The 26750-nt window shown below is 56.8% G+C and overlaps 8 protein-coding genes across 8 annotated transcripts; 4 read left to right on the plus strand and 4 right to left on the minus strand.

Annotated features, from left to right (window-relative positions):
* The first annotated feature begins 634 nt into the window (after positions 1–634).
* On the plus strand, positions 635–3799 carry BJ171DRAFT_154308 (male sterility protein-domain-containing protein). Its single transcript, XM_053105813.1, has 5 exons — positions 635–850; positions 920–1248; positions 1379–2721; positions 2884–3076; positions 3260–3799. Exons 1-5 carry the CDS (start codon positions 692–694, stop codon positions 3603–3605), a joined length of 2370 nt encoding a protein of 789 aa, XP_052965257.1. The 5' UTR covers positions 635–691; the 3' UTR covers positions 3606–3799.
* Positions 3521–5410, minus strand: BJ171DRAFT_511071 (uncharacterized protein). Its single transcript, XM_053111538.1, has 2 exons — positions 3861–5410; positions 3521–3775 (listed from the first exon to the last, which is right to left on the minus strand). Exon 1 carries the CDS (start codon positions 5133–5135, stop codon positions 3993–3995), a length of 1143 nt encoding a protein of 380 aa, XP_052965258.1. The 5' UTR covers positions 5136–5410; the 3' UTR covers positions 3521–3775; positions 3861–3992.
* Positions 5411–5628: 218 nt separating this feature from the next.
* Positions 5629–7639, plus strand: BJ171DRAFT_511072 (eukaryotic and archaeal DNA primase, large subunit-domain-containing protein). The gene has a single exon (XM_053111539.1). The coding sequence runs from the start codon at positions 5958–5960 to the stop codon at positions 7473–7475; it is 1518 nt and encodes a 505-aa protein (XP_052965259.1). The 5' UTR covers positions 5629–5957; the 3' UTR covers positions 7476–7639.
* A 629-nt stretch (positions 7640–8268) lies between these two features.
* On the minus strand, positions 8269–8427 carry BJ171DRAFT_409058 (uncharacterized protein; the record flags this gene model as incomplete). Its single annotated transcript, XM_053107273.1, has 1 exon — positions 8269–8427. A coding segment is annotated over one exon (159 nt), but the record flags the coding sequence as incomplete, so codon positions are not given.
* Positions 8385–11092, minus strand: BJ171DRAFT_154317 (uncharacterized protein). The gene is made up of 3 exons (XM_053105814.1): positions 10438–11092; positions 8698–10043; positions 8385–8567 (listed from the first exon to the last, which is right to left on the minus strand). The coding sequence occupies exons 1-3, from the start codon at positions 10841–10843 to the stop codon at positions 8529–8531; spliced, it is 1791 nt and encodes a 596-aa protein (XP_052965261.1). The 5' UTR covers positions 10844–11092; the 3' UTR covers positions 8385–8528.
* An 8329-nt stretch (positions 11093–19421) lies between these two features.
* BJ171DRAFT_476113 (uncharacterized protein) lies at positions 19422–21675 on the plus strand (the record flags this gene model as incomplete). The annotated part of the gene is made up of 3 exons (XM_053108813.1): positions 19422–20501; positions 20656–20832; positions 20989–21675. The coding sequence occupies 3 exons, from the start codon at positions 19422–19424 to the stop codon at positions 21673–21675; spliced, it is 1944 nt and encodes a 647-aa protein (XP_052965262.1).
* A 58-nt stretch (positions 21676–21733) lies between these two features.
* On the minus strand, positions 21734–24062 carry BJ171DRAFT_624956 (ubiquitin-conjugating enzyme/RWD-like protein; the record flags this gene model as incomplete). Its single annotated transcript, XM_053115493.1, has 10 exons — positions 23886–24062; positions 23531–23594; positions 23357–23395; positions 23147–23182; positions 23021–23028; positions 22776–22884; positions 22540–22615; positions 22288–22304; positions 21976–21993; positions 21734–21859 (listed from the first exon to the last, which is right to left on the minus strand). The coding sequence occupies exons 1-10, from the start codon at positions 23987–23989 to the stop codon at positions 21734–21736; spliced, it is 597 nt and encodes a 198-aa protein (XP_052965263.1). The 5' UTR covers positions 23990–24062.
* Positions 24063–24227: 165 nt separating this feature from the next.
* On the plus strand, positions 24228–25723 carry BJ171DRAFT_511082 (GRIM-19 protein-domain-containing protein). The gene is made up of 2 exons (XM_053111540.1): positions 24228–24516; positions 25162–25723. Exons 1-2 carry the CDS (start codon positions 24347–24349, stop codon positions 25550–25552), a joined length of 561 nt encoding a protein of 186 aa, XP_052965264.1. The 5' UTR covers positions 24228–24346; the 3' UTR covers positions 25553–25723.
* Positions 25724–26750: the final 1027 nt, after the last annotated feature.

The raw sequence follows: 26750 nt of genomic DNA on the forward strand, positions 1-26750 counted from the left end.
ATCGATGCTACCACCTTCCCGGTGTTGGACGACATTCCACCCCCATCTCTTGAAGTCTGCGAGCCTCTCGATGAGTTCGTTGTGTATGCATGCACCTCTGGAACGACAGGTACGTGTAGCCACTGTGACTGTGTGATAAGTATGACGAAGCCACGTCACCAGGAGGCTAATGACAGCTTGCTCTATACCCCAAAGGTGTCCCAAAGACGTAGGTCGATATGCTCTATACGAACCGATGAAACCATGTGTTAAGGACGATTCGTGGAACGGAGCGAGCCTAACCACAACTTCCTTTGGAACAGATACCCTGTGTCCCACACCGGAGCCCGCTCGACAAAGGGCTCCATAGGCATCCCCTATAGCAGCGTTGGACTACTTCAAGTTAGTATGTGCAACAGCAAAGCTTCAGAGTTGAGCAGGCACTAATGTATTTGCAATGATTCTTAGGCTCCATCTTTCGGTGTTATGATGCTCAACGTACTTGGAAGTTGCAACCTGAAGGGGTCGCTGTGGATTCCCAAAGTGACTGCCAACACCATGGAAAAAACTCAGAGCATAGTCGGGATGCTGGATGATGGCCTACAGCACATTTTCATGGTAATTTCGCCAAGTGAACTGCACGATGGTATTCTGGTGCGGCAACCAAGACCTGACTTGACTGCTCTCTGGAAAGACCCCGTATTTCCTCAAAATGCTATTTGACGTTGCTTTGCGGTATAACCCAAGCGCAAAGTGGTTGAAAGTAAACCGGGTTGTCACTGGATCCGAGCTTGTTCCCAAATCGGTTGTGTCTCAAGCTAGAAGACTATGCCCGAGAGCCGAATTTCAGTCAGGATATGGCTGTAGTGAGGTATTATTGCATTTCCAATCATCAGTGAGCAGAATGACATCTCATCTGACTGAGCGTATGGTGATATAGGGGGCACTGCTTGGTGCGTTTGCCTTCTTCAAGTTGTCTCCATCCGAGAAGGAGGCCTCGGATCTAGTTTACAAACTCGATAATCAGAGAGTGCGCTGTCTCCTCTTTGATGAGGAGGGCAACATTGTCGACCAGAGTATCTCCAAGAGTGGTGTACTCGTCTTTGCCGTCGACAAGGACCATCCCATCAAGAACCACCCCAACTTTGTCAATGCAAATCCGAATGACAAACTCGCACCCTTCGGCTTCCTCGAGGATGGCTCGCCCCGTGTCTGCACCATGGACTGGGTCGAGATGGTTGGCGAAAAAGAGTTCACTGTGGTTGGAAGGTAAGTCAATGGCCGGGTGTTGCATCTCTCGTTGATGGCGACTGCACATCTGGCATCCTGACTACACATCCCACTCCTGCATCCCGAGTACTCACGCCATCCATTCCCTCACTTCACACCATCACTCCAGATTCGACCAGAAGATCAAGGTCAACGGCGTCTATGTCGACCTCAACGCCCTCGAGGAACTGGCCAACGAAAACATGTCCAAGATCATCTCGGACTGTGCCTTCATCCAAACCACCGAGAAGAAGATCGTGATGCTCTTTGTCCGCAGAAGGGGCTCTCAGGTCAACCCCACTCCTGCCGAGCTTCTGCAGCTGACCGAGGACATGTTTGCGCTGACGAACGTCGCCAAGTTCCCGATCCACAACTGCTTCGAGCTCGACGAGTTCCCCTTCAACGACTCGGGCAAGCGCGACCTCAAGAAACTCAGGCGCATCGCCGAGGATGTCGATCAGTTCGGCAAGTCGGTCGAGTACCCTCCCCTGAAACTCGCTAACACTCCCCTGTCCCGCGCTGCCGCCAAGATATCCACACTTGGCAGCCAGATCATCGACAACCCCGCCCTCGACGGCCGCAACTACTACATCGGCGGCGTCGGCTTTGACTCGCTGAGTGTCGGCCGTCTGGCCCTCGCCATCAAGGACGAGTTCAATGTCGAGGTCTCGCCACTGATCCTCCTGTCGAACGGAATGACACCGACTGATGTCGCCCAGCTAGTTGTCGACATCCTCGACGACAGACCGATGATTCCGCCGACAGTTGATCTGGCTGCCGAGGCCGCCAAGCTCGACGATGCGAGTGTGACGGCCGAGGGTCTTCCTCCGTTTGTCTATCCCAAGGACCCTCGCGGCATCGTCCTGACCGGTGCCACTGGCTTCCTCGGTGCCTTCCTGGTCTTTGAGCTGGCACACAAGTTCCCTCGGGCCAAGATCTACTGCCTGGTCCGAGCCCCGACCGAGCAGGTGGCTGTCGAGCGCATCATCAGCACGGCTCAGAAGTTGGTCCTCGATCCTAGCCAGAGAGCCTTCCTTGACCACAACCTCAAGTCTCGACTCGTTGGACTGTGCGGCAACCTGTCGCAGGACAAGTGGGGACTCTCGGACGAGCGATGGAAGGAGATCAGCGAGGAGACCGACATGATTGTCCACAACGGCGCCGAGGTCCACTGGCTGTTTGACTATGACAGACTCAGGGGACCCAACGTCCTCAGTACGGCGACGGCCCTGAGACTGGCAACAACCCACCACCTGAAACCGCTGCACTACATCTCGACCATCGGCACGATCCCGATGGCCAAGAAGGCAGACAAGCCGCTCGAGGAGAAGATCTACTCGGCCTGGAACATCTCTGGCGGGTATGGCCAGACCAAGTGGGTCTCTGAGCAGCTGGTCAACAAGGCACGATCGAGGGGAGTGCCGGTGACCATCATTCGTCCAGCCGTCATTGCCGGCGACAGCCAGTACGGAGGTGAGTCGAATGTGGTGTGGTATGATGTGATGGAGATATGATGTGATGGAGATGTCTCATTCGTCCCCATGAACTGATCATGAATCGATGGTCTCGATTGTCAAGTGCCACTCATCCACCAACTGACACCAACTGACACCTTCACACCCTCCATTGCCCCAGTGTCCAACTCTGATGACTACATCTGGCGATATGTCAAGGGATGCATCCAACTCGGTGTTGCTCCCTCGCACGCCACTCCCGTCACCCTGACCATGGATCCCGTTGACCATGTTGCCAAGGTGGTTGCCGAGATTGCCGGCACGGAGGAGTCCCTGTCCAAGTTTGTGTTTCACATCAGCGACTCGGAGCACAGGTGAGGAATGTGTGATGTGGTGTGCGATATGGTATGGTGTCGATGGTGGATCCTGACTCTGATTACTCACTCACTCACTCACTCACTCACTCACTCACTCACTCACTCACTCACTCACTCACTCACTCACTCACTCACTCACTCACTCACTCACTCACTCACTCACTCACTCACTCACCGCAGTGTCATCTCCGAGACCCGGCTGTTTGAGATTGTCAGGGACCATGGCTGGCCGATCCTGTTCGAGACCCGCGAGCAGTTCAAAGAGGCCTTCCACTCCCACCCCGCCGTCGAGAGCAACGCCCTGTTCCCGCTCATGCACATCATGATGGACATGTCCTTCAAGATCGACAACACCAACACCCGCTCGATCTACCCGACTTCCTGTCCCTCGCTGGAGGAGGTTGTCGAGAAGTGTCTCAACTATCTGCACCACGTTCGCTTCTTGGGCGATCCCCTGGACCCGTCTTCGCCCTTCAAGATCAAGTATCCCGAGACCAGCGCGGTCACCCGCACCGGCCGCAACTGACATACAGAACTCCACCGACGTCGCCAATTGATCTGGGCGCCAGTCCCTTCCTTTACTCTCGCGGTTGTATTCTTCTTGCTTACATTACTATTACCTAGTTTCCCATGCGTATTTCGAGGTTGCAGTCCTCCGAATATTCAAATATCAGGTAGCAGAGGGCGTCACGGACCCTGAAAAACTCAATTTTTCAACTTCAGAGTACAGACACATTGGGTTGGCGATCCCAACTGAGCAAACCATCTGAATATATGCTACCTGTTCGATCGAATGGATATACCATGTACTGGCTGGGAGTTTCCGCCTGTGGCTGGTTTGCTTGGGTTCCTATTCAGCGCCGCAACATGGCTGCTGGAAGCTTGTACCCGGAGATTCATTCTTGAAAAGCTACTAAACAAGCTCCTTGAGGGCTTTGACGGCATACAGGTGGCCCTGGTCCGCGGCCTTGCAATACCAGAAAGCGGCGGTCTCGATGTCCTCAGCGACGCCCTTGCCATCTTTATAGCACCGCCCGAGGGCGTTTTGTCCACACCGATTGCCCTGTTCGGCTGACCTGCGAAACCACTCGGCTGCCTTGTTATCGTCCTTGAGGACCCCAGCCCCGCCGGAATAGCATAAACCAACCATCCACTGCCCGTACGAGTTGTCTTGCTCGGCCGACTTGTTGTACCATTCGAATGCCTGTCGGTAATCCTGCGACACTCCCCAGTGATTGTAGTAGCAACCTCCGAGCCAAAACTGGCTGGCGGCGTGACCTTCGCTGGCGAGCTGCTGGAATGCATTTGCTGCCCTCTTCTGGTCCTGCGCGGTTCCGAATCCATTGACCAAACATACGGCCATCAGGTGCTTGCATAGCCAGATTTTGTCTGAACCCAGCTGACATAGCTCGAAGAACTTGTGAGCTGCATGAGAGTCAGATGATACAGAGTTCCAATTCGACCCCAGACACTGGTCTTCCCCAAGCTTGAACCCATGCGACTCGTTTTCTCGGATAATCTTGACACCCTTCAGTTCGTCTTGCTGGGTACCCCGGCCAAGATAATGCATCCACCCGACCATGTGTGTGGCGATGGACTTGAGGACAGGGTTGGTGGACTTGGTGCTGACCTCTTGCCAGTAACTGAGGGCACCGATGTCGCTCTGCTCGACGCTATGGCCGATGAATGAGGCCCAGCCACGGAGGAACATGATGTGGTGCCGGCCATCCTCGCTGCCTTGGTCGGCGGCTTTGGTGTACCACTCGATGGCTGTGTCGAAGTCTCGATCGACTCCTTCGCCAGCCTCATAGCGCTGGCCGAGAGCAACTTGCGCTTGCGATATTCCTCGGCTTGCGAGCTTGCGATAGAGATTGAGAGCCTTGGTATGGCTTCGATCGACCTTTGACCCGTTGAGATGGCACTCGGCCAGGTGGAATTGCGCCATGGTGTGGTCATTATCGGCGGCACTCTTCAGGAGGTGGACGATATACCGACGTGTGGCTTCCTGTTTGAACTCGGTAATTTGACCCCCATTCAGGTCAGCCCGGAGGATCATGGCTAGGAGATACGAGGCGGCAGCATCGCCTCGATAAGTCCGAGCAACGAGCCAGGATCGACTTGGTGATTCTTGATACCTGCAGCGCAGCGAAAGGGAAATCTGGTTGCTGGGTGTGAGGCCGATCCGCAACTGTCCGTCCGGACGACACAGTCCTGCATTCTGACACCAGCTGCGGAAGCGAGGCAGCTTGGAGCTCAGGAGAGGCCGTGCTCGTTTGCACACTCGGAGGAGGATCTCGATGGTGGCGAGGTCGAGGGCAAGCTGGAAGCTGTCGTTGAAGCAAACGATGGCGAAGATGTCCGGGCTGTGGTTGTTGACGTCCAGTCGAGCCATATTGATGAGAGATGGACACCGGCAGCCGTGATGTGCGAAGCAGACCAGCCCTTGGCATGGAGCGGACACGCGCAGCAGTGCTGCGCATCACGGGCAACCATTTGTCCATAAATGGGCAAATGGTTGCCCGGCCGCCAATCGCACGCCGCCTTGGCCATTCAGCTGGCCTCCCAGCGACCGGACTTCCGCCATCTCACCAGCGGTCCTTGGGATCATCCACGGCAGTCACCGCCGACTCCCCCCCCCTCGTTGGCCCCTCGGGCCTTTTGTTTTCCTCAAAGCCGCTTTCACAGCTGTGGTCGGCACCCTGATCTCCTTCAGCGGATCCACGCCTCCCGACTTTGGCCTCGTTGCGCTGCCTTGCCTCGATCGCTCACGGTGCCAACAACCCAGCGACGTTCCCTTCCAGCAGCACCTCCAGCCCCATTTCATTCCTGCAGACACTTGCTCCAGTTTATTGGTTCGAGCCTCTACCACGCCGTTCCCATGAAGCGACAACAGCCCCGAGGTGGGCTCCTTGCGAGCTCGTTCGATCAGCTCCAGCATTCTGAATATCCCCACTCCCTCAACATGTACAAGCTTCCTCCACAGCTCGAGCTCACCCTGACCCAGTTCGAACTTTACGCCTTGGATCGTCTCTACGTCCTCAAGGCCGTCGAAACCGCCCACATCCGCCAGCAGCGCGAGGAACAGCAGGCTTCCTACATCGACGAGGTCTGCAAGCAGCATCTTCCGCTCTCCACAAACATGGCTGTCAGCAACGTCGGGCTTGCCAACGACGTTTATCGCAATATCATGGAGGAGCGGCGCAAGGACCACATCAGTCATTTCATCCTCAGGCTAGCTTACTGTCGTACCGAGGACCTGCGTCAGTGGTTTGTTCGCCAAGAAGTACAGCTTTTCAAGCACAGGATCAATAAGGAGCACAAGATCAACTTCCAGCGCTTTGTCGAGACCTCGGGCCTCGACCTCAAGCCCCTCTCGGCGGACGAGCGCGAGGCCGTCGTGAAGTCTCTAGGTCCCGGCACCGAGGAGCTCCGCGCCCAGCTGTCGTCCGCCAGCGCCAATTTCTTCATGGTGCCCTTCGAGACTGTGCCGGATCTCGTCGCCCGTCGCCAGGTGCTGTTGCATCGCGGCCAAGCCTTCATTCCTGACACCGAGCAGCGCGTCCTCGTCGTCAACGCCTTCCGCGACGAGCTCACAAAGGCACTCGAGGAGACCGCTCGGATGCTGCCCATGATGGAGGAGGATAACCGCCTGATCCCGATCCTGACTTCACTCGCGCGCCAGCACATCAACTCAGGATATGGCAGCAAGCGCACCCACGCTGACGGCCAGGTGTCGCATGAGTCTATCGATTCTCTTGCCAAGCACTTCCCGCTCTGTATGCAGAATCTCCACTATCACCTGCGCAGCACAAACCACCTCAAGCACGGCGGCCGCATGCAATACGGTTTGTTCCTCAAGGGTATTGGCCTCTCGCTCGAGGAAGCCCTGCTCTTCTGGAGGAGGGCCTTCAACAAGATCTCGGACGACGCCTTCCAGAAACAGTACGCCTATAACATCCGCCACAACTATGGTGCCGAGGGCAAGCGAACCAATTACGATCCCTACTCGTGCATGAAAATCATCACCAGCAACCAGCCTAGCACAGGCGATCACCACGGCTGCCCCTTCCGCCATTTCTCGCCAGACAACCTCCGAGCCAACCTCCTGCAGCAGGGCCTCTCCGAGCCTGCCGCCAACGAAGTCCTCAAGATTGCTAAGGAAGGGCATTACCAAATTGCCTGCACTCGCCTCTTTGAGTTCACCCACGGGGCGGCTGCAAAGTCGGGCCGGGCAGGCTCCAGCGAAGAAGCAGGGGCGACTGCCCCAGAGATCATTGAAACGATTGAGCATCCCAACCAGTGGTTCGACATGAGCACCGGCGGCAGCAGCGACACCAATGACGACAAAAAGAGAGTCAAGAAAGAGTTTGGTCGTGCGCAGGCTGTGGAGCGCTGAAGGCCGAGCGACAGCGTAGTCAGCGGTGCGAATATATCAGATCAAAAGTCCGTTTGTGTGCGCCATCTAGTTTTGCCCTTACACTTTATTCAGAAAAAAACGGGACAATATAGCCGTTTCCATGAACATGTAGTATGTGCTGTGCTTGCGTCAAGCAAAGCCACAAGAAATAAAACAGATCACTTTGGCAGCCTCCGAGTGAACATCACCGGTCACTCTCCGGTCTCCACAATCGACCTGCACACTGGTCTCGGAGTGCCATCGATGGATGGTGCTCTTGGATACACTGAATATGGAGGCGACCTTACGCAGGCTATGGATGAGGGCGTAGCATCGCAATGCGGCGGTGCGAAAGTCGGATGTGTGGCGAATGGTCATGGCCAGTGCGCGATAACATTGGGTAACAAAATATTCGATGAATGGTCAAAAACCCGGGTGTCCCGTTTTTTATTGGATTGCCCTTAACCTGGGCCACCGCCCAGTCGACGCCGGGTCCGTGTGTCCACACGGGACGCTTGGCAACGCTCTCAAATCTGTGCCTTGCAGTTCGCGTTGCTTGTAATGCACCTGGTGCCGAGTCAAACTCTACGACGACCAGAATGCGCTTATCAGGGCGCACTCGGTCAACGAGCTCGGCACTCAGCAGGTGCGCTGACGCTGCAGTGAACGGATCTAGTGTATTGCAGTCCATCGATTCCCCACTGAACCAAGCAGCGCGGGCCTCTTTCTCTTGGAAGAGCTTTGGATATGTCGGCGACGCGCACATCCGAGCTCAAGTCATCATAGCTCCGTGGCACCGCACGCAGTGCCACTCCTCGACTCCGGTCGTTGCTTCGATCCCAACGCATCGCCCGTGAAACCAAATACCACACGCATCGCAGGCAATCATGAATAGTCCGTCGTCGAGAGTAGGGCTGGTGCAGATACAGCGGATTACATCTTCGCGTGCGTCGGGGTGCTGGCTGCCCACTTCGGAGATGGGGATAAGGCTTGGCTGAAGCTCCAGAGGCCCGAGCGTGTCTGCGGACGATGGTGGATGCGCCTGTTGGGTGCTCATCTCGGGGCTGTGCCGGGAGTCGGGTAAATCATGGCCTTGGAGGAGCAATGGATGATGGTTAAGATTATGATTACTACTGGGTTCGGGTAGACGACCTTGTGCATGCTGCCCATTAGCATAGTGTACAGCTGAAGAGCCTTCGGTCGTGTCGCGGGGTGAACCTACGTTGCGCGGGACATCGTTTTCCTTCATATACATTGGATGCATAGTAGTGGGGTCCGCTCGGACGGGGCGGCCCAGCAGGGATATTGTTGCTGCGGGTCTGTTCGGTACGGCGGCTTCCTGTGAGTCCGCCTCGCCATTCGTAGCTGGCTGGAAGGGGTCAGAGAACAGCATGTCGGCGTCGCCTTCGCGGCTAGCAGTCGTTGATGATGACTTGGCTACATTCAATCGGAGCTTGATCTTTGGAGCCATCGATCCCGAGGCCAGGCCGTCCAAGTCGTCGTTTGTGTAAATCGGCTCCATGGCTCGCGCGGATGGCTGCATCTCAAGCGCATCAGAGAACCCGGGTTTTTTGCCGAGAAGCACGGATTCGGCAGAGTCGCCAGGTTTGCTCGAGTGCCCCAGAGCCCCAGTCGAGGCTGGATCACCCTTGGCGACTCCGATGCTGTCCTTGCGCTTCTTCTTCTTCTCCTTTGCGGGAGGCGGTGGTGAGCTTGCAGAAAAGTCCGAGTCTTTCCTCTTGACCGCCTGTATGGGAGGAGGCGACAGCGGTGGAATGACCAGAGGCGCCGCTGCGATAATTGGCACAGCACTCGGCTTGGCCGCCTCCTTGGTCTTCTTTGCTTTGGACGATTTGCTCAGCGGCGCAGGTGGGTGCTCTAGCAGCAGTTGTGGTATATAGGGTAGAGCCGAGGACTTGAGAAGTTCATGCAAAACGCCTTTCTCGGCAGTCCCGCCATCGGCGCCAAAGATAGTGCACTCGTCGCCGATGCCAGTGCCAGAAGTTGCGCGGTGGTCAAGCAGCCGACATGCAGTCGCATTTGGAAGCACGGCTCGGGAGGGCTGCGGTCGCGATGATGCCAGGATGGCGGTCTCCAGGAGTTGGCTCAGATAGACCGTCGCGGTGCTTGGTTGCGTGCTGAACGAATTGAGAGGGGTCGGTGTCGTGCGCTCGTATAGCCGCCCAAATGAGCAAAGCTGTGACCCAGAGAACGGTATAGTGTGCGAATATGGATTTGCAAGCGACAGCGCCTGTTTGCGGTTGGGATCTTGGTCTGCAGCAGGATAATGTGTATGTGGGTCCGAGGAGGCGCTGGGCTCGGCGGGAGGTGTGCTCTCCTGTGTTGAAGAGGATCGCAGTGTTTTCGAGGGTGACGTTGGGCAGGGTTCCAGAGAACCGATATCGGGAAAGGGCGGAAAGTGCGGAGGGATCGAAGCCGTGGTGATTGCAGAATCATCGGCCCCCGGGTGATGGCTGGACGGACATCGCCCATCACTTTCGTCTTGAAGCAAATAGGCGGCGAGTGATGGAGGTAGTCTCCTCTCCTTGCACAGGGCCAGCTCGAGGTCTATCCGCCAGGCAAGAGAAACAGGGACAGAGAGCGTTGTTAGTACAGCGCACGCTCTCTTGCCGTCGCAGGCTCGCAAAGTGTATCGCCAATGGCGGACGAAAACGACGGGCAAATCGCTGCTTGGGTGCGATAAAGACCGACGAGGCGACTCTCGATCCAAGCCCCGTTAGCACAAGCGCTGATCGTGAGCAGATCAACTATGCTGCGGGCCCAGGCAACTCGCAACCCCAAGGACGGGAAGGGGGGGGTGCCGCTCTTTCGCTGACTCTGGCGACAGGCCAGCAGCCATCGTGAATCGAGCAACAGCAAACCGCCGTCCACCGACGTGATTCTCGCAACGTTGCGTGCGCAAGCGGGGGGGGGACGATGCTGCCTCAGACTACCTACTCACTTATAGGAAAAGATGCCGGCTCCAGCCGAGGAAATGCTGGCGGCTCCCGCGCAAGAGCAGAAGCCGAAGGCACGTCGGGCTCCTCGGCACGGTCGAGATGGATGGCTCCTTTCGTTGCCGTCTTGGCCTTGGCCAGCTTCCAGGTGCCCAGGAACTCTTCCAGCTTTGTGAAATCCAGCCGCATACTTTCGAATGCCTTGGATACGTCCACGGCATTAATCTCGTTGGGATCGCCCTGCCCCATCTCGGCAAACCCCTTGCATCGCGCGACGAGATGGATCAGGTAGCGATCTAGGATCTCCGTGAGCAGATCGCACGCCTGGGACGACGACTTGTCGAATCCGCTCTGGGAGATCAGATGCGCGACGGATATTTTGCAGATAGCATGTGCGAAATCGGAGCTCATTGGTCGTGTTTTGAGATGAGAGGGTTCACGTTGGGTGTGCAGGGAGTGGCCGGATGCGATCGATGCGACCAAAGTGTCGAGTACGATAGGGCGGGTTGTTCGAGACCAAGAAGACCAGAGGGAGCTCAGTGGTGGTGGGATGCGGAGAGTGCTGCCCTGAGACAAACGGACGCGGCAGGCGGATGCGAGGAGCGAGATGCACGGTGGGTGCTGGAGGAAGAGGGACGGGCGATGGCTGATGGATTCTTGGAGCAGCCGGCAGGACGAGCAGACGCCGCAGGCCGAGCGGGGGGCGGGCCAAGAAGGCTGCCTGGGAACAGGCGTGGCGCTGCGGTCGCCAAAATCGCACAGCGACCGGTCCATCAACTTCCCCCCGCGGTGATATGGAATATGCAATGCGCACCGGTGGACCAATACGGAGCAGCCGGGACTGACCTATCGCCGCAGCCTGAATTACAGCCAATCCAATAAAAAAAAAACGGATTTTGGTCGTTGACGAATGTTATCACTCAAAACATCACACACTGGCCATGACCATTCAGTGGTGTGTTCTGGATCTGGATCAAGGATGCTTTCTCGCTCAGATGGCTCCCCGCAAGCAAAAGGCTCCACCCAGGCGACGGCGATTCAAGCGAGCCGATCTCCAGGCGTGCTCACAGTGCGGGGAAGCCAAGCGACTCGACTCGAGAAGGCCGAGTATCTTGATATCGATACACCATGGAGTTGTGCAGAGGGCCGAGTGAATGCACTACACTCCCACATCGAGTGAATGCACCACACCCCCACATCGACATAGGAGATCGAACAAGTGTATTAAAGACCATGCTTCCAGACTCAACCAAAACCACTCGATTGCCAACCAGGACGGGAAACAATCACATGGCTTGCCCACTGGTGCCTATCGAAGTTCAGCAAACTTGTGTCGTCGATGCCAGAAAGTGACTGTCCCATTTCTTTCTGGATTGACTGTATGTTGCTCGGGTCGGCTCATCGACTTCCCCTGCAGCGTTGCCACAGAGTACTACATGTGCAGGCCATCCTCGCGGCTCACATGGAGCGAGAGATCAGTCCTGCCCGAGTCCGGCGCCTCCTCAATGTTCTCCAGCGGGGCCTTTCGCGTCGACGACCGCTCCGGAGCAATGTCGATGGTGCTCAAGATGCTCCCCGTGTCTGTAAAGGGGCTGATGACGTCCGACTCGGTCTCGGTGGTGGTACTGACCTCCGCAGCTCCCACAATAGTCACCTGGAGCGGCGAGTGTCCGTGTGCCCTCTCCGGAGTCTGAGTGATCGACAGAGGACTGTCGCTTGCTACGGGCTCGACAAGCGATGCTTCTCGCTTCCAAGGCAGCAGCGCCGAGTCTGGACTCATCGAGTTGAGATGGTCTTGGTAGATGGTAATGACTCGGACAAGCCGCGTCAGCATCCGCTGCAGCTCCTCTTCGTCGGCACTGAAAGTGAGATTCGCATTAGTCTCAGTCTCAGTCTCAGTCTCAGTCTCAGTCTCAGTCTCAGTTGCACCTTAACCGTGACGATAATATGTGCTTCTCGACCGTAGCTACATCTTGCCAATCGAGCATCCATGCGGATAGTCTCACCTCTCGACAAGCTGCTCCTCGTTGACAGCATACATCAGGCGGAGATTCTGGTTGTGTAGTATCGACAGAGCGTTTTGGATGTCTTCTTTGGTTTGAGATGACAAATGCGCTGCCTCGAATATGTCGATTTCGGCCGAAACCTCACGTAGTCGCTGCTCAAACATGTCCCTGGAGTGAAAGGCATAGACCATGGGAATCGCAACCACCATAAGATCAGCATGCGCACAGCCCGCTGTTCGGTAGCCGGCTTCAGAGCCGTACTGTATCCCGCGCAGACCTGAATCGATCAATCGCCTACTCCTAATGCCGTGGCGGGTATCCAAGCGACTGGTTGGAGGCCACTTTCGATCTGAAACTCACCGTCGCTGCTCATCCGATAGAAAGCCGATGCCAACAACTTCACCGCCTCCGACCTTTTGAAAGTGCTTCAGCTTGGATTTCATCCACTTTCCAAAGTCTTGATTCCGCTTCTGTTGCCAATGCAAAGGTTCGAGGAGAGTTTGGATGGACTCAGATGAGTTTGGATGGGCCCAGTAGCTTATGGGCGCCAGATGTTTGCCCAGGTCCCTGCCTTCAAATCCAGCGCTCTCGGCTCTCAAGGACTCACCGCACTATTAGCCGAGCGAGCGCGCTGCACCAGCTCGGTTGTTCTTGAGAGCATCATGCGCTGGTCAGACTGAGTCAAGAGTGGTGGTATATGTCGTGGTGGACAGATGAGCTCCTCAACCAGGGATGATGGGAAGCAGGACGGATTTGGATCCCAGGCTGGAGACAATAGGTAGCAGCGTCGAAGGCATCAACGTCAGTCGCCACAACAAGAAATACCGGTATGCATGCAGGGCTAGTATGGCATGAATGTGAGAGCAAACGAGCAAACGATATGAAGTGCAAGCGACAGTCATCCAGACGCTTGCCTATCATGATATCCTCGTAATTCGGGAATATCGTCGATATAGTCTGGGAAATACTGTAGGACTTGTCTTCCAGAAACGGCGTGGTCTCCTTCGAGAACTTGAGCTTGGATCGATTGAGCTTGGCCTTGATCGATTCGTCGAAAAATAGATTCTCCCAGTCCGACTCGGCCCGCTCGATTCGGTCCAGGGTAAACTGCGAAAACGCCTGCGTCTCGACAAAGACATTCATGAATGGCTGGCAGAGTGTGTTGCCCGAGGTCGAAAGAGAAGGTGAGCAACAGCCATGCATTCCTTGTCAAAGTCCTCAGCAGCCGTTGAGCTAACCAAGAGTGCGCATCAAACAAATCTGCCCGCGATGCTATTCTGCCCCATACGGCCACAAGAGCCTCCCCGAGTCTCATATCTCGCAATCAATAGCTCTGCTGCCGTATCCGATTTGTTACAGTCGTATCTCTCATATCAGCGACCTACCCGTGCATCCCGATCAAATGAATCCAAAAAGTCGTCCTTGTGGAACCAGTCGCTCTGAAGCATATCTTGGAGCCCATTCGGCGTCAGACTTAGGTTGCTCGAGGTCGGAAACAGGCCGCTGTGGCTACCGCTTGCGCTCTCGGACTTTTCGTGCAGAACAAGGAACTGTCGGTAGCATTTGAGGAGCGATGTGAACACCTTGAAAAACGCCGATTGGAGCTTGTGTTCGTGAAAGACAGCTCTGCATGGACGGCATTCGATGGCCCCCAAACACGACGCATGAATCAGCAGGGAGCACTGCTGGCACTTCCAGACTTTGATCTCAACGAGGTTGTTGATGTCCTTCTGGCACAGATCGCAGACAATCTCGGAGGTGTCGGTGCCGCTTGATGTCGATGGTGGCCGCAGAGAGCCTCTTTCCCTTCCAGAAGTCGGTGTCATCCCGCCATCGCTTGCCGGTGCCTTGTCCTTCAGGATCGAATCGACCGTGGTTTCGTAGAGGGCATGTCCTTCGGTCCTCTTGAGCAGCGAGCCTACCGATCCCATTTTCTGTGATATCGCAGTACTTCCGCTGAGGGTCAAGTGGCAGTCTATCAGTACCTGTAGCCGCCAAATGTCCGAGACTGCTGCTTGGTGTTTGCAGTACTGCTCTCGCACAACGGTAGAGTCAAGCGACTGTCAAACCTTCTGCTCAAGGGCGATACTCGATCTTCTTTGTCTGATAGAGTCCGTCCGTCGTCCTTAATGTCGTCATATGCGACATCGTCCTTGACTTTGCCTCTTCCATCCAGCGGCGACTTTTCCCGATTGCGGTTCGGAGAGATGGCTCGTGTCAGTGCATTTCCTCCGCCGTGGCTTAGACTGCTGAAAAATGAGCTCAAGCTGGAAGCTGACGGCGAGGTATGCATCGTGTCCTTCTTGACGCTTTCCTGCATCTATGAATAAACGGTAGGTGGGTACTTGTGGGCTCAAAGTCGAGTCTGGCGCCACACTCGTATCCGCTCCGCGAATCTGCTCACTCGGAACTGCATCGCGATCTCACTGTCGGAGACTCGATGCAACTGACCTTGTGCTCGCGGCTACTCGAGGAGGCGGTTCGAAATATGGCCATGAGCCTTCCGGTCGTCGGCGATGCCAGTTCGTCGGGCTCTTGCTGGGAACACCGCCGGCCGAGGTTGCTAACCTTGGGGCCGGCAACGAGACGGATGCAGTGAGCCACGGGGTCGTGCCATCGGTGCATTCGGTCCTGTAGAACGGAAGCCAGTATGCTTCCAGCCAAGGGCAAATGTAATCACCGTCAGACTGCTTTCCTTACCTGGTCGGTGGCCTCGCTCTCCTCCGGAAGGAGGGCGTGCGGGTTCATCGAGTCCATACCCGAGGGCAGTTCGCTCCCTTTGGGTCCTCTGTTCTCCTTGAGGTTGTCAAAGGACGTAGATCCAAGCCGCTTCGAGGCGAGCGAGGCGTACGAGTCGAGGCTGGTGTTGATCGACAGGATGGAGCTATTCTTGCTGTGCATAGCGCCTTCGGGGCTACTTCTGTGGTCACCCGTCATCTTTGTGATTTTCTCGAGCAGCTCCTTGGACTTTGCCCGGCTGATGGCAGTAAATTCGGATTTGCGCGTGACCTTGAGACTGTCGTTCAGTCGGGTGCGATACGATTCGCAAGACTGTGGAATATGCTTTTGAATCGGAAATGCCACTCTCATGTTGCTGGGAACTCCTCGGGCGTGCAGGTCCGGGTAGGGCAGGATGCTCATGCCGCTGTGCTTTTGGAGTCGATAGAGCAGCTTCTTCCGCTCCTTCTGAGGAAGCGTTGGCGGATGCTCAAGCAAGATGCACATGTCGTTGTCCAGGTCGATCAGAGCAGCCTAAGGCATCGCCACAGAGAGGAAAGTGTTCTCAAAGCTCAGCGATGTGTTTGTTGATGTTGCTCTCGGGAGTATATCTGAGAGGGCAGAGCGGTGACTGTAGCTCATGTGCAGAGGCACAGAGACGCACTTACGTCTCTCGGGATGCCGTCGTCGCCGTCGGAGACTGGAAGGTACTCCCTGTGGACGCCAACGATATACGGCATTGGGGCCTGCAAGTAATTGAGGAGCTTTTCGGGCAAGATAGGGATGAAAATATGCTGCCACTGGAGCGGGAAAAATATCGAGCAAAGCATCTCGGCCGCCAGCGTGAGCATGGACAGATAGGACGAGGTGAAGATGATCTTGCGCTCGGCGAGAAGCAACTCAAAGAGGAGCACAATGTTTGAGAGCGACATGGAGCGGAAGATTGGGTACATCGAAAACTGGTCCGGGGGTGTATACGCGGCAGGGGCAAGAGACAGCAGCCGTGTCAAAACAGGAGCAGGGACATTGGCGAGAGAGTCATCGATCAGAAAGCAAAGAGCGGTGACTACAGCTGTAGTGATTGGAAATACATACGTTGTGGACCGAGGAGATGGAGTTGACCGGCGGTCGGGCACAAAATAAGCGCAGCTCGCCGATCGAGATGGCAAGCTCGAGTTTGCCCGGAGGAGGGAGCGGAATCTCGTGGATCAGGTTGACCAGGTACCTGCGGTATGACAGCATGTTCGTTCATGTATGTGCGGTAAATTCAAGCGTGAGTGATGTGGAGTCGCATCGGGGGTTGCGATGGCAGCATGTCGCAATTACAAACCACCACCCTTCACCACTGTCTTGGGAGACAACGCAATCCGGCTGCAGCTGGCTCGGAGTTGCACACAATCGCAGACTCCAGCCGTTGCTCGAGTTTCAGCGACTTTTGGCATCGAGTTTTCCTCTGCCACGAGCCATGCCAACTAGGAATGTACCTTTCGATTGGAACTGTGGGAAGAGTTCGGGTCTGCACCTCGCCGCAGTCCCGAAACATCGATACCAGCTCGCAGAGCCAGTCCTTGAGCACACTGTGCCACGGCCAGTGACTCAGCACGCCAATGGTCCGAGGAAGATATACATTGTCGATGTCGGCGAGCAGAGTATCCTTGACGGGCTCGATCAGCTCCGTGAACAGGGCCACTCGCTCCTCCGAATCCATTACGGTCGACTCGATATCAATTTCCCCCGGGTCGAGAATGCCGCTGCGTGCCCTGTCCAGTCTCTCCTTGTGGCGCTTGAGCTGGCTTTGGAGATGGCGAAAGTATTCGATGTCGCTGGGCAGCTGCAGGCACGGAGAGAATCCCCCCCCCCAGTGAATATCAATGATATATGGCGATGAACGCACCCAGTGTGCCCGTGATATGACTCTGCCAGTGACCAGATCACACACGGTAAAGCGCTGGGTTGAGCATCACCAACACAGACATGCAGTGCACATATACATACCACATACGCCCTCTCCCACTCGCGAATCATCTCTTCAAGCTCTGCCCTGATGTCCGGAGGTGGCCGTTCATAGATGGTCAGGCAGACTCCGTACCGCCGAACGCCCATGTCCTCGGTAATGACCTGCCACAGGTGAAGCGATGATGATGGTCAATGTCGATAGTTCATTCAGAGACACGGGGGAGGGACGTAGAGACGGCCGAGAGGGGGCGATGAGCTCGAGCATGAGATCGTGTGGACAGCTATGCTCGTGGATAACTTACAAACGAATGGTGTGTTGTTGACGGAGTGCCATCAGAGCTATGCATGAAGCGCATATCGTCTGGAAAGCAAAACTGGCAAAGCATTGTCAAAGGCCAGTCTTGCTGAGGTTGGATCCGACCAACTCGCTGCCAGAAGGCTGTCTGCCATGATTGTTCGCACCCGTGGCGATCCAAAGGATGCAGGCTGAATCCAGGTTGGCCAAATACTCTCTCGGTGAGATGGGTCTTACCAGAGGCAGATAGGCCGGAAACTTTTGTCTCTCCTGGTCGTCATGCGGATACCGATACAGCACCGAGGTTTCGAACCGAAGTTCGAGCGGATGTGGCGGTTTGGGTGCGCCCGTTGGAGTTGTGGATGCTGGAACTGAAGTAGGGGCAGATTTTGGAGGATCGGGGCTTGCGTGCGCTTCGGCAGGGGGCTTTGAGATGGGTCGCTGCACGTTTGTTGCATTCGGCGGTTGACACAGCAATAATCCAAGAAACCGAATGAGCAGGTGAATTGCAAGTTCATCGGGTCACAAAGCCGCTCCACCGCGCACGCCAGAATCGCACTAGGGCAACATAGATTCCCAGAATGCATCCAAGCTCGCAGAACAGCGCCGCATCTGGAGGATATGATTTCGTGGACGACAGCTTTAAACGATCGACGCGACCGAGTTCATGGGCCGAGAAGCAATGGAATCGGCAACGCGACTGGGGCTGAACATGGATGGACATCAAGCCAGCACATGGATGGACATCAAGCCAGCACATGTATGGGCATCCAACTGCCAAGCACACGTATGGGAATCCAGCTGCCAAGCTCTAAGCATTCGCAAGCCAAAGGGTCTGTTACCGTGAGGGATTCTGGCTTGAGCGACGAGCGCCGTCGCTCGTTAAACTTTTGCAAGCTTTCGACGGTGCCAGAGCCTCGCTTCTCGCTCGGCAGCGAGTTGGATGAGGTCCTCTGCTGCCTCAGAGTCGAGCTCGTGTCGAATCCAACAACAAAGAACGAGTCAGCAAAGGAGAGCGACGGGCTGCTTCGGATTTGCAATGACATTTCGTGTAGTGGACGCGCTGATGGCCTGGACGAGGACGGGGTTCGAGAACGACGGTGTGCTGGATGAAGGCGATGCGATCTGGCTGTGCCGACTTAACGGGCGGCTCGGTGTTGATGCGGCTGGTGTGGTGCAGACTGCGGGTCTATCTCCATGCGCTGTAGGGACGATGCTCGATGCCCCAGAAGAGCCAGAAGAGATGCGTCGGCTTGAACCGAAAGCTGTTAGTGGTGATAGCACTTGATGGGACCGCCACTCGTAGCCGTGACGGCAAGATGAACACACTCGGGCTCGCTTGCGGGATATTCACGGCCGAGCCACTGGGAACAGACGGCCAAGTCGGGTGGGGAGAACGAGACAGAGCTGGGATTGTCGCTTGCTCGATTGGTGCGCACTTCGAAAGCAGGTTCGGGCGGGCTGCCGATTCGCACGGCCGTTTGGTGGGTTGCCGATTCACACGGCTCAAGAGCGCCATCCAGCGTATGCCATGTGAGTGATGATAGCCCTCCATCTGGTGTCGATGTTGCTCCTCAGCGGCATGGCCTGGCGGAGGCACTGCCGTGGGAACGACATTGGCTCGCTCTCGCAACCGAATGCACCGTAGGCCTCTGTTGCCTCGTTGCTGTTCCCAGCCCAGATCTGCTGCTGTCGCCGCTTGATTGTCGTCAATCAATCTGAATGCTTGCCATCGTCACCGCCGTCGCCGCCGTCGTCGTCGCTGCGAATCAGTTGTCGTCGACAACAATACCACTCGTCGTCGTCGACCGACACAGCGTCCCCCACGGCAGCGGTCAGCGCCTGCTTATGCCTTTGCGCTCTCCCTGGCGGATGGACCGCCGCCGTGCCCTGTTTTATCTGCCCAGTCGATCCGCAGAGTCGAGTCCTCCAGTGCTGGTAGCATCGTTTGCATTGTCTCAAGTGTCCCGCAAGGTCGACTACACAGCCCACAACCACTTCCTCGCCTCTATCCATGACCACTCCGAGCGATGGTACCCCAGCTGTTTCGCGGCCAGGCACCTCCAAGCGAACGGCTTCGTCGCTGAGACCGTCGACAGTCGCAGCCCCAGAGAATCTGGAGGTCCAGGGCTCATGTCTACTCACGCCCGAGCCTGGGGCACCGAGACCCACTTCGTCGAAATCTGCAGAAAGCTTCATCTATCGGCTGGACCCGCTTGCAGACCCACCCAACCCACCCAACCCAGCCGCTGCCTCGGACACCCTCGACGTCCGGGCCATCAGCAGCGACTCTGTCGGCCACTCGCACACCCAGATCCACAGCCAACACCGCCCGGGACACCACAACCTGCTCTCCGTGTCGTCGACCCAGATCGTCTTTCCAGAGCGGCCAGAGAGCCGACAGCCAAGCGCACGAGCCAGCGCAACCCGCCTGTCGGTATCGCATAGGATCGCCAATGCTGTGTCGGACCCGTCGGTGCTGCTGGATCTCTTCAGCCGGCCCTCCTCGGCCATCAACCTCGCTCCTCGAACAGCGTCCCGGAGCGTCCGGGATACGTTCACGCCTTCTCAGACCGAGATCAATAGGGTGACGGTTGGCGAGGGCATCTCCATTCTGCCCGACATTGTTGGATTTGGACTCACCGGTGGCTTTGGAGCGCCGGTGCCAACATTGATCGGAAGCGAGCCGCCGGTGCTGATATCCGACCCGCAAGGCATTGTCGCCTTCATCGGCAGAGAGGCTGGGTCCTCAACTGCTGAGAAGGCTGCAAGTCAGCCCGCCAAAGTCGATGGCGAACGGACCAATGCCCCAAAAGACTCCATCGCAAAGTCCAAACACACCCGCGGCCGGAGACGCAACCGACCAAAGATTGCTGTGGTGCCTGACGAGCCCAAGGATGGTGGCGAGAAAGCAAAGGTGCAGCTGAAAAACGTCGATATTCATATGGAGGTGCAGGCGCCCAAGGTCAAGCGGCTCGAGAATACCACAAAGTCCGGCCCGCCGACCTTTATTCCCACCCAGACTCCGATGCGCAATCATCACCACCGCTCGCGGCAGTTTGGCATTACCAGCGAATCAGAGAGTGGTCCCTTGGTGAGTGTTGCGATCGTGGGCAGAGATATCGATAGTGTCGAGGTGCAGTGCGGTGCCAGCATGTGGCGGATTCTGCCGACGGTGCCTCGGATCCTCGCCAGGGAACATCATGTCGACAGTCAATGGGTCCTCATTATTGTCCTCGCTCTTCAAGATGATCGACGACAGTGCTTTGGTGGACATGCATCTGAAGCCGTCGTTCGAGTTTGCTCCTTTGGAGAAAAACAAGCTGCCCCAGCGCGAGCCCAGGCGGACACACAGCTACCAGTTCTACAGATGTCTGCCATCAAGAGCAGCGCCTGCCTTGGCCTCGTGCGAGATGTTGTCCAAAGTAGGTGCTGCCTTCGAGGACTCCCACACTTGCTCTTCCAGTGTCGTTGTGATTGCATTAGGCAGCTGAGAGGAATGCAAAACGACAGGCAAGCACGTCGTCAAAGGGATAGACAAGCACATCGTCAAGTGTACTAACTGCCCGTTGTTGCGACAGGATTTGGTGGGGCCTCGCTCGGCGCTGCGTGAAAAGTTCCCGGGCACACCGTCCAAGTACCAGGATGTGTGTGAGCTGCTGCGGTGGACCTATCCCGGCAAACCGCCGACTCCCGAGCCACCACAACACCACCATCCACAACCCAACCCGGACCTTCCAACATGCGCGCGGCTCCATGTGCCGCACCTCGAGCTCAGCCACTCTCTCGGGATGAAGCCAAAGCCTATGCGGGTCATACTCGATGCTCTGGATCCAAGCTTGAGCTTGCAGCACGGCGTCAACATTGCACAAAGCCAATCTGACACTGCCGAGCCCAGCCAGCAACAACTGGAGCCGTCCGACCGCCTCCCAACCTCATTCGCATCGCAGTATCTTGGTTTCCAAGTTCGCGCAGGGCATCCTCACCAGCTCCCTGCACCACTCCCGTGGATTAGCCTGCTGGAGAAATGGAAAATCGGAGGCGATCTCACCATCGTTGCGGACCCAGGCACAGCGCGAAAGCACGACGTCGCCGGCAGGATATCCCGGAGCAGCAGCCCGACTCATGGTGCCTCATCCGATGCGCCCACCATCCCCGCCGAAGTGCCTCCAATATCACGGCCGCTGGAGATCGCGCAGCAGGGAAGAAAAGGCTCGAGGCGAGCACCGGCGGTGCTTACAATTCCGACGGTTCCAATCCCTCAGTAGTCAGCCTGGAGGCGGTAGAGTTCCAAGTCATCCTGGAACCCTGGCGGGATTCCGGCGGCTACAGGATACCAATATAGCTTGTTGATGCAATTGTCCGTAGGCCGGCTGACGCTTGGGCTGATTGGATTTGAAAGTACTCCCAGCACTCTTGAGGGCCCCAGGACACCACGATGATCGAGATTGGCTAAGGAGTCATCGCCGAGTCGTGCTCATCAATCGTCTAATTTTGACGCACGATCGTCGACCATGTCCGCCGAACATAGAAATCGGAAGAGAATGATGCTCTCGAGCCCACAATACGTGCGTGTCCAGGATCTCCTATGTCGACAGCAAATCGTTTCGAATACCATGGTGTTCTGTGGACACTGTATAAGGAGCTGTATTGCAGATCCCCAGAGGACCCATCGGGTCTCTCCGCAACAGCCGTGTGCCCGCGAGTGCCGGTCTCACTCCAATCCAAAAGGCAGCATCTGGAAACGGGGCTGATGGTCAATGTGCTGGTAGTGCTCATATCGGAAGTGCACCCAGTCCACAGAAACTGAAGGCTTTTGAGATCAAGCAGCGAACACTGATCAGTACACTCGTAGACTCTGCAGTCTGCAAACCACATACCTCATCGTTTTCTTGCGCTACTGATTCGGAGCGACAGCTTCGAACTACACAGAGTCATCTGGACACAGGCACGGATGATCTTGTTAGCGACTGCAGCTTCTGCTTGGCAGCCACGGCATTTTGGATATCCGGAAGCAGAGCACCTCGACATTGAAGCTGTTCACTATCCAGAGTCGCCTCTGCCGTTGTTGGGGGCCAGTGACAGTGATGATGGGCATGCAGTGGCTTGTCAGTCAGCCAGTGTGTGCTTACCGTGGAAAGCCCAGTGGGCGCTCTTTGGGGACTTTTTAGCAGTGAGGATGTACATGTTGTTATCCGGGGGCCGCTCCTGGGATGTGTTTGGAGTTAGTGTTGGGCTGCAAGAGCGCCCATGGCAACGGCAAGACGAAAGCTGGGATTCGGAAGTGCAAGACGTCGGCCGAGCGCTGGGGCATCTGCCGGTGGCAAATGTGGGTTGATGGAGGCGGCGACGATCTGCCTTGTCTGACCTTTTTCGTACAGCTGCTGAGCATGCTTTGGATCGATAGACACACTGAGCTGACCGTCAGAGCGGGGCTCCATTGATCGTATAGGATTGAGAGGCAGATGTGGCCATTGCTGACAACCAAGCAGAGAGCCAATCAGCATTGTTATCCATCGTTTGGTAGTCATTGCTTGGCTGTAGCTATACATCGGCTGACTCTGTCTCGGCAGGCAGCACCAAGCAACGACAGGACGTTGTCGATGCACTCACCTGTAAACCTGCATGGCGACAGAGACGTTGAAGGGAGCGATATCGTAGATGGGTCGGTTAGTGATGGGGGAGTGAAACGGACGCTGAAAGCAAGCATGGCGTGGGACAGGAGCCGGCAGCACGTACATGTGGATGAATGGGAATCGACTCGATAAAGATGACCTAGAGTGCGACAGGCGGTGTCGTCGGTGAGAGGCTCAGAGCAGAGCGGCAGCTACATGTCCATGTTCGAGCCAGCGGTTCTGGCTGAGGCTGCGACAGCAAAGACTCGGTGTTTGATGATACGACTGGGCTTGTTCCAAACTCGGCTGATGGCGTATCCGACCGGCAGCTTACCTCGGGTGAGTCCAGGGGATAGCTGCCCATAAACTTGAACTGAGAAGCAGATAGGGCGGCTGAGAGGTCATGTCGAAGCGACGGACACGGAGACGAGGAATTGGGCCGTCCAGCGACGGCGTCGACAATCGGACGAGCCCAAAATCGAAACGAGCAGCATTGCCGATGCTATACCTGCAGCACAAAGACTTCCCCGGAATAAATGGTCCCGGAGGCCCCGTAGACCTTGATTTTCCAACTATGCGGTTGGGATGAATGCGGGGGCCAGTGAGTGAGTGCAGAGGGAGGATCGCAAGCACCGAGGCCGCCACCGCCGTGGATGATCGGATGCAGTGCCCAATTGCAATGTGCCAAGCGATGGATGGGGGCTGCAGCAACGGCAGCTGCGAAAGGCTTGGATGTGGTTTGGGTGGGCCGGGTGCCGCCAAGGCTGTAATGCCATCATGCACTCGCTGGAGGCGGTGAGGCGGGTGGGTGGGCCACATATACCGACTTTCCCAGAGAATAGCAGCAGAAGCAGCATCCATACCAGCTCATGTCGTCGCCGGGGTCTTGGAGCTCGATTCCATGCGGAGGGCTGTTCTTGAGATCCCGGAGCTCCTTCGTCAGCCGCTTGGCGAAGATGTTTGCCATGGCGAGATGTGCGGCGGGATGCGAGACGACGGATGACGGATGACGGATGACGGATGACGGCGAGCAGCCGGATGGACCAGCGTGTGGGAGTTGCTCTGGATCGCCCAAGGCCGATACCGTTCCTTCGGAGCACACACACACCCCGGATCGATCCAGCCGGCGTCTATGGATCCAGCCGGCGTCTATGGATCCAGCCGGCAGCCGCCCCTTTTGTTTTTTCGCCTCGCCTCTGCGTTTTGCCTTTTCGCCATACCAGCAACTTTCGTGCGCTCTGCCAGGTTGCTCTGCCAGGTTGCTCTGCCAGATTGCTCTGCCAGCCTCCCCCTCCTCCTGCCCCCCCGGTATAGATAGCCCACAATGTCTCAGACGGTGCAAGACCTTCCTCCCGCCGGCGGCTTCCCGGAAACCATCAAGTACCAGCGCTTCATTCCCAAGCGCGGCCCCACTGGCCTCGTTATGTTCGCGGTCACCTTTGGCATCATGGGCTACGGATGGTACTGGCTCACGCTGTCCAACGCCGAGCGAAGGTAGGAGAGAGCAGCATCTTGCTGCTGCTGCCGCAGACAAGATACGTGCGCTTTCGAGGGGTCGCGTTATCACTGGGCGGAGCGACCACGACAAGTCGGCGCCGGACTGCAGTCAGTCCCCCCCAAGCCCGAGAAGTAGCTGGATCCGATCGCCATCGAGCCGACTCGTAGAATGTCGGGAGGCTTAGTCAACAGCACCACCATGCGGTCATTCGGCTGTGGGATTCCTGCTGCTGACGGATCGCCGTGTCAGCGCGCGGCCCAGCCCAGCCCAAAACCAATATCGGCCATCATCTGATTGACGTCGTTCTCTTCCTCGTCCCTTTGACGATTGCATCCTCCCGATGCTCGCGCGCAACCGAACGACCACATCGAACACGATCGTGGACTGCGGCCGAACGAACATACTGGATCCCGAACTCATTGGCGAACTTTCCTCGATGGCGGGTCGTCTGCAATCGACATTCGATCGGCTGACCTCGTCGATATTTGGCTGGCCCCGCTTCCGATGTTCCCGATGCGATGGCCTTTCAACCATGTCGCATGTCCGGATCTGGACGGCATTGCACCAATGCAAACCACCGGCTGTCCCACCTCGTCGACGGTGTCCTGCTGCTGATGGACTGATCCAACGTGATTGCACAGAGAACACCGCCGCGAGAAGGCTTGGAGCCGCATCAGCCTCGTGCCTCTCCTGCAGGCCGAGACCGATCGAGACCTCGTTCGCCGATTCGAATCTCTGAAGAATCAGGAGTACGAGATCATGAAGGAGGCCCACCCTGACTGGCAGCCCGTCGATCTCAAGGCCCCTGTCCGCGGCATCGGCAAGGATGCTGTCCGCGACCCCGAGCAGTCCGAGCCCGTCTACCACACCAGCCGCTACGTCGCCCCCTCGATGGTCTACCTTCCCGAAGACGAAAAGTCCACCAGTCAATCGATTCCGGCTCAGTGGTGGCGGGGATCCAAGATGTTCCTGACCAACCCTCCTTTCCACAACCGATCAGACTGGAAGGGCAAGAAGTTCGAGGACCTCTAAGGCAGCACCGCGTTACCCTTGGCTTTCAACCGGCGGGGTAGGCGGCGCCTGGACTTGTGCCAATCCAGGCGTCCTCCTACCGACGGCGCTCTCAAACCAAAGGGAGCACCTGTCTGAGGCCAGTGGCCAGCTTTTTTCCTGGATCTTGAGTACACTCATATTCATCCATCACAACCACAGTCGGCATTCGCCGCGCTCTCGACGTCCGTGTCGCTGTGCCGTTATGCCACAACCCGATCCGCGGCCTGCACACGGACCCTCCAATCGTGCGGGGCCAGAAGACGCGGCGTGCTCGTTGGTGGGCCGAGCGGGTTTGGGGGGTTGGACTGGTCGTGGCGCAGGCGGGAGTGGCTGTGGCGTGGGCTGTGTGACACCCACGTGACCGAGAAGGCCTGGCACGTTCTCGCCGATTTGCATTTCCGTCGTGGGCGCCGGGGCTGGTCCGCGATCAACCATCTCGCTGGGCTTTGGTGCACGTATTGGTACAGACGAGGGAATACCCCGCCTGCCTGTGTCTACATTCGGACCAGAAGCAGAGAGCAACGAAAGGTTTTGCCCGTTACCGATTCCCTATTGCCGACTCTGACATGCCTGTGTTCTGGCTGGGCTTTGTTTTTTCTCTTTCATTTTGCGATTCCTTCCTTCCTTCCTTCCTTCCTTCCTTCCTTCCCGCTGCCGCCTTCTCCCCAACTGCCTTTCCCACCTCGCTCCATCTCCTTCTGCCCCTATTCCTGCTCCGCGGCTTCTCCATGCGACAGCAGACGACTCTGCCTCTGTCCGCTATGCTTGGTCGTGTCTCCGGGTCTACGCTGGCTGTCTCGTCGCACTGCCTGTCGTCTGGACTTCCTCCTGGCTGCTGGGCAGTCGGCTGGATTTCCTGACCCGCGGGGCCGTATTCGAGGCAGCGCTGGACCTGAGAGCCGATCGGCCTAGGCCCTGGCTCAATCTTTGGGCCCGCGCATGTCGGACTGCAATTCTGCAAAGGCGCTCTCTGGGCGCTGAGCAGGAGCCCAATGGCAGCCGATGCACAGGCCCAATCCCCACCTCTCCTGGCATGTAGACAGAGGTGGGCGACGGCGACGGCGACGTTGATGTCTCGTGGTCTGGCTCGGCCCAGCCTAGCACGGCTATGGCGGTGGCATCTGTCGAGGACGGGCCATCGATGCATTGCATTGGTTCGCTGTTGTCGCAGTGCTGC

Source organism: Polychytrium aggregatum (genome assembly GCF_025602895.1).
Source record: "Polychytrium aggregatum strain JEL109 chromosome Unknown BJ171scaffold_26, whole genome shotgun sequence".
NCBI lineage: Eukaryota > Fungi > Chytridiomycota > Chytridiomycetes > Polychytriales > Polychytrium > Polychytrium aggregatum.

Bases quoted from the DNA above. Each gene is read 5' to 3' on its own strand.
- BJ171DRAFT_154308 (XM_053105813.1), top strand. From the start codon at position 692: ATGCTATTTGACGTTGCTTTGCGGTATAACCCAAGCGCAAAGTGGTTG. The intron at 1,249-1,378 runs GTAAGTCAATGG...CCATCACTCCAG, and splicing joins GAGTTCACTGTGGTTGGAAG to ATTCGACCAGAAGATCAAGG. The intron at 3,077-3,259 runs GTGAGGAATGTG...CACTCACCGCAG, and splicing joins ATCAGCGACTCGGAGCACAG to TGTCATCTCCGAGACCCGGC.
- BJ171DRAFT_511072 (XM_053111539.1), top strand. From the start codon at position 5,958: ATGAAGCGACAACAGCCCCGAGGTGGGCTCCTTGCGAGCTCGTTCGAT.
- BJ171DRAFT_511071 (XM_053111538.1), bottom strand. From the start codon at position 5,135: ATGATCCTCCGGGCTGACCTGAATGGGGGTCAAATTACCGAGTTCAAA.
- BJ171DRAFT_154317 (XM_053105814.1), bottom strand. From the start codon at position 10,843: ATGAGCTCCGATTTCGCACATGCTATCTGCAAAATATCCGTCGCGCAT. The intron at 10,044-10,437 runs GTGAGTAGGTAG...CCTGGCGGATAG, and splicing joins GCCGGCATCTTTTCCTATAA to ACCTCGAGCTGGCCCTGTGC. The intron at 8,568-8,697 runs GTAGGTTCACCC...TGCTCCTCCAAG, and splicing joins AAAACGATGTCCCGCGCAAC to GCCATGATTTACCCGACTCC.
- BJ171DRAFT_511082 (XM_053111540.1), top strand. From the start codon at position 24,347: ATGTCTCAGACGGTGCAAGACCTTCCTCCCGCCGGCGGCTTCCCGGAA. The intron at 24,517-25,161 runs GTAGGAGAGAGC...GTGATTGCACAG, and splicing joins CTGTCCAACGCCGAGCGAAG to AGAACACCGCCGCGAGAAGG.